Source organism: Aplysia californica, unplaced genomic scaffold (assembly GCF_000002075.1).
Source record: "Aplysia californica isolate F4 #8 unplaced genomic scaffold, AplCal3.0 scaffold01577, whole genome shotgun sequence".
NCBI lineage: Eukaryota > Metazoa > Mollusca > Gastropoda > Aplysiida > Aplysiidae > Aplysia > Aplysia californica.
The window spans coordinates 71054-75877 of NW_004798847.1; the positions used below are offsets into that span (position 1 = coordinate 71054).

Sequence of the window (4824 nt, forward strand, 5' to 3'; positions counted from 1 at the left end):
GGGGAGGGGGGGGGTGAGTTAATGTGTATTTCACTTTCAAGCGATGTTGACGACTGAAACAAAATCACTTTCAAGCGATGTTGACGATCTATGAGCGCAGACCTGCGCCTTTATCTATGAGCGCAGATTTTTACACCTCGTCTTTTGCGCCGATTTTTACACCTCGTCTTTTTCTATGTTCTTTTTCGTGCACCAACATGTTCTTCTTCTTCTTCTTCTTCTTCTTCTTCTTCTTCTTCTTCTTCTTCTTCTTCTTCTTCTTCTTCTTCTTCTTCTTCTTCTTCTTCTTCTTCTTCTTCTTCTTCTTCTTCACCACGACCCTCACTTTTTCTCATCTCTCATTTGTAAAAATCTTGTCCACGTGGCTACTAGTATCGAGTACTCAATGTACATTAATACTCTAACTTTTTTAGCTCCCCGTTATAATTTTGAGAGTTTAGAATTCAAAGTCCCCCATTTAGGATAAGAAACCTGAGTTTTAGAGGACAGAGCCCCGTGCAGTGGTGTAAGATTTTTGTATTGTGAGATATGACGTACGATTCTGAAATAGTTGGGTATCGATATTTGACGATTTCGATACTATACAATTAAACGTCATTTTTAACAAATTTCTTTCTTTAAGATTCATGCTGACTTTCAGTATGTTATAGAGGAAGGTCTACTGGTTGTAACGACACCAAAATCATCTTTGTTGCAATTATTTTACCCCCATAGTGAAATGCACAGGTACATATGAATTATTCGCCTAGATCTAGATTTAGATATAGCACTACTAGCTAGTGAATGCCATTACTCGGTAATAGGAAGCTTACTTGTTGTACTTAATTAGTATTAGTATTAGGGTTAGGCTCAAAATGTGCTGTTCCAATCAAACACTAAACCACCCTAGATCTAGATCTACAAAGGCCAGTCCTATCTCTGTACACTGCATGCAGTGTCCAGCTAACACATCGGTTCTAGTTAGTCATTAGTAAGTTATAAAAAATTAGGGAATGCCTTTCTAGATCTAGATCTAGACTAAGAACTAGAAGGAGAGGCAAGTCTAGGCCTAGGCCTAAGTCTAAATATCTAGATTCAGATCTAGTCTTTCTCCTTTAGGAGACTAGGTGAGTTTTGTTAGGTTCTATACGATACAATATCTAGACCTAGAGCTATATTAAACTGACCAGAATTCACCTACGATAAAATATCAAAGCTATCTAATCATTACCTTATGTTCTGAATCCAGATCAAGGGCCAGATCTACAACAAGTTCCCCAGAGATATCCAGTTTCGCTTTAGCGAAAAAGACATAGATTTACAATATATACTGAGAGCGAGAGAGTGAGAGAGAGAGAAAGAGAGAGAGAGAGAGAGAGAGAGAAGAGAGAGAAAGAGAGAGAGAGAGAAAGAGAGAGAGAGGGAGAGAGGGGGGAGAAGAGAGAGAGAGAGAGAGAGAGAGAGAGAGAGAGAGAGAGAGAGAAAGAGAGAGGGAAAGAGAGAGAGAGAGAGAAAGAGAGAGAGAGAGAGAGAGAGAAAGAGAGACAGAGACAGAGAAAGCGAGGAAATAAGAGAATGAAAGAGAGAGAGAGAGAGAGAGAGAGAGAGAGAGAGCCCTTTGTCTTTTATCTAGAATTTGTCACACCAGTGTACCTATAAGTCTCCAGTCCGACTATCATAAGGAAATATTCTATTCCCTGGTTTCACCAAAAGAAGCTGATTTCTTTTTCTATGTCGAGGGGGACTGAAAACTCTGTGTGTGTGTGAGAAGAGAGAGAGAAGAAGAATAAGAGAGAGAGAGAGAGAGAAAGAGAGAGAGAGATTGAGAGAGAGAGAGACAGAGAAAACAGCTCTGACCCAACTCTCGTCCGGAAATGTTCTGTCCCCATCTTTTTCAAAACTTTTTGTTTCACCCTACCGTGGCTTGCAAAAGACAGAGTTCGATTCCTGTGTGGGTAGGGGTATTTTTTGTTCATCGAGTAGGGGGCCTAAGACCGCCTGTCAGCTGGAATACCGTCACAGGCAAAACAGCACATTATGTAAATCTTGTCCAAGTGTCCATGGTCTGTATTTACACAACAGGTGCACCGTAACCGCCCAGGGCCGGCTAATTATCCAAACTAATTGTAGTGATTTAACAGACAGGGAAGACTGATTGGAAAACATAAAAAAACAAGACAGACAGGAAAGACTGAATTGAAAACATAGAGGATAGGACAGACAGGGAAGACTGATTTTTAAAACATAGAGTACATAACAAACGGGAGGACTGATTTGAAAACAAAGAGAACAAACACATTTTGCTACCGATTTGAACTTTTATTTCCATACTGCCGGTTTCTCATAGTTTACAACACATTGCCAAAGCAGTACATTTCACATTTTCTATGCTCTGCGTAGTACCGTGTTGGCCGCTCGGTTCCAACCAGAAAGTGGGCCGTTGCCCGAACCATCGTTTTCCCGGCCACCCTTCTGGTTTGAACAGAGCGTTACACCCTTGCGCCACGGTGAGGCCCGGTACTTCCGACTTCCGCAAGGGGGGGAGTGGGGAGGGGAAGTCTGTGAGCTGTGGAAGACAAAACAAATAAGCGATAACAAAAACGTTCCCTACAATTTGGTCCCGTACCCGATACCTGCTGACGCCGTTAAAGAACTTGCTATTTTCCCATAACCGGTGACGTGGGCCAGTTCCAGTTCCCCGCGGACACCTGTCACCCCACATAATTTTATCACCCCCTGCACTTCCCCCAACCCCCCCCCCCCAACAGCCGAAACTGACATCTTACGTAATGAGGGGTCAGGGGTCAGTTCCCCACTAACCCCTAACCCCTCAGAAAGAGTTCCCCAAACTGGTTGAAAGATGGAAACAGCTCATGCCCCCAAAAAGCTGTTACCTATTACACTTGCATCAAAACGGATTCTTTAAAATACAGTGATTACTCAAAAGTGCAGCTTATCGAAAAAATGATCTACACCCCCCTCCCCCTCGCTTCTCTTCAAATTTCATCAACTTTTTTACTTCACACCTTACCCCCAACCCCATCACACTCACAAAGGTACTGCTGCCTCAGTCTCAAGCTAGGAACAAACCACGCATGAGACACACGGACAAACTGGACTGGCCACAGATACGGAAGCAGGAAGCTGAAGGGACTATTAAATCCTACGGAGACAGGCCCGCTCCTTAACATCAAAAGCATCAACTGAGGCGTCTTATCATGCTAAATAAGAACAAAGACACAAACTACACACACATGCATCAACTAGTCTCATTTCCCATATTGGAATACTTTGTCGTTCCCTTAGAAGCCAGGCTCAGGGTCACGTCGAGGAAACTCTTCGGGAAGAGAGAAAAAACAATGCACACAGGGGAAAAAAAAAAGGAAATTTAGAAAAATGTCTTCTGAAATAAAACTTATTATTGTAAAAAATGATAATTTTACAGACATGCCAAAGCATTACAAAATTTATTAATTCATTCCTTAAATTAAAAATTATAAAAAGTAGGTTATAAAAATAACAACAACAGCAACAATAATAATAATCATCATAATCATCATATATTTTACACACATACAAACTCAATCAACTAAAACAAACAGACTTCCCCATCCCACTCCCCCACCTACCTGCTCCGTTGTTTCTCCTGTCGGTAAAGAGTTCTATAATTAACTCTCAAACAACCCGCTGTCATCTTCCACCTCGTCGTCCGTATCCACGAACAACACTCTGTAAATTTGGTCAAAGTCTACCTCGTCCTCAGCCCGCTCCCCAAAATCACTATCGTCGCTAGAAAAAAATTTCTCATCCTCCTCAAAATCCCCACTATCCTCCTCAAAATCCCCACTATCCTCCTCAAAATCCCCACTATCCTCCTCCCCGTCTCCGGAATCCCCCTCAAAACTCACCATCTCCTCGTCACTAGAAATAGGCTCTGGCTCCTCTATGATTATGGGCAAGATATGCCTGGCTCCGTCTGGTGCCCGCGAAGACTCCGAGTTCTGGGGAAAGAGAAAGGGAAAAACGGACCTGACCCAAATTGTTCCGGTTACGAAGTCAGAGGGCTCGGAAACACTATTTAGAAATACCCACAGAGCGAGAATGACACAATGACACGGTTGTTTTAAAAATGAGCCACCCAGCGAAAGTGTCGGTCCGCACCAAAAATATTTTTGAACATGCTACAGCTAGTCCGACAAAGGGACGGCTTTTTTAAAGATGACTTTTAACTGACGACACCGATTTCTAGCGAGCTACCGCATTTGGTCTTTTATCAATTTGTCCCATTTACATCAGTATACCGTGTCAAAAAACAGCTCGGTCAAAATTCTCACCAGGAAATGTTATATCACCATATTTCTAAAAAGTTGTTTTAATGTTTAGTGTTTATGTGGGTGTGTGGGTGTGGTTGTGTGTCTGGGTTGGTGTGTCTGGGTTGGTGTGTCTGGGTTGGTGTGTCTGGGTTGGTGTGTCTGGGTTGGTGTGTGTGTGTGTGTGTGTGTGTGTGTGTGTGTGTGTGTCGGTATGTGATTGGGTGTGTGTGTGTCGGTATGTGATTGTGTGTGTGTGGGGGGTGGGTATGTGATTGCGTGTGTGTGGGGGGTGGGTATGTGATTGTGTGTGTGTGGGGGGTGGGTATGTGATTGTGTGTGTGTGGGGGGTGGGTATGTGATTGTGTGTGTGTGGGGGGTGGGGGTGGGAGGGTGTCTGGGTGTGTGTGTGTGTGTGTGTGTGTGTGTGTGTGTGTGTGTGTGTGTGTGTGTGTTTGTGTGTCTCAGCTTGTGGTTGCGTGCCAACTCACCATCTCCTCGTCGCTGGAAACGGCTGTGCTGGTCCTCTCCAGAC

At 43.4% G+C, this 4824-nt stretch overlaps 1 protein-coding gene across 6 annotated transcripts in view; it reads right to left on the reverse strand.

The window, feature by feature from the left end:
- Positions 1-2283: 2283 nt before the first annotated feature.
- Positions 2284-4824, reverse strand: part of LOC101858239 — a 75832-nt gene continuing 73291 nt past the window's right edge. For 5 of the 6 annotated variants that reach the window (XM_035973633.1, XM_035973635.1, XM_035973634.1 and 2 more), the window contains 2 exons: positions 3888-3980; positions 2284-2545 (listed from right to left, as the gene is read on the reverse strand). In XM_035973633.1, the coding sequence (XP_035829526.1) occupies positions 2321-2545; positions 3888-3980 (318 nt within the window). In that variant the 3' untranslated portion in view covers positions 2284-2320. Of the gene's footprint in view, positions 3317-3887; positions 3981-4824 lie in introns of all 6 variants that reach the window. The other variant, XM_035973637.1, reaches the window with a different exon arrangement.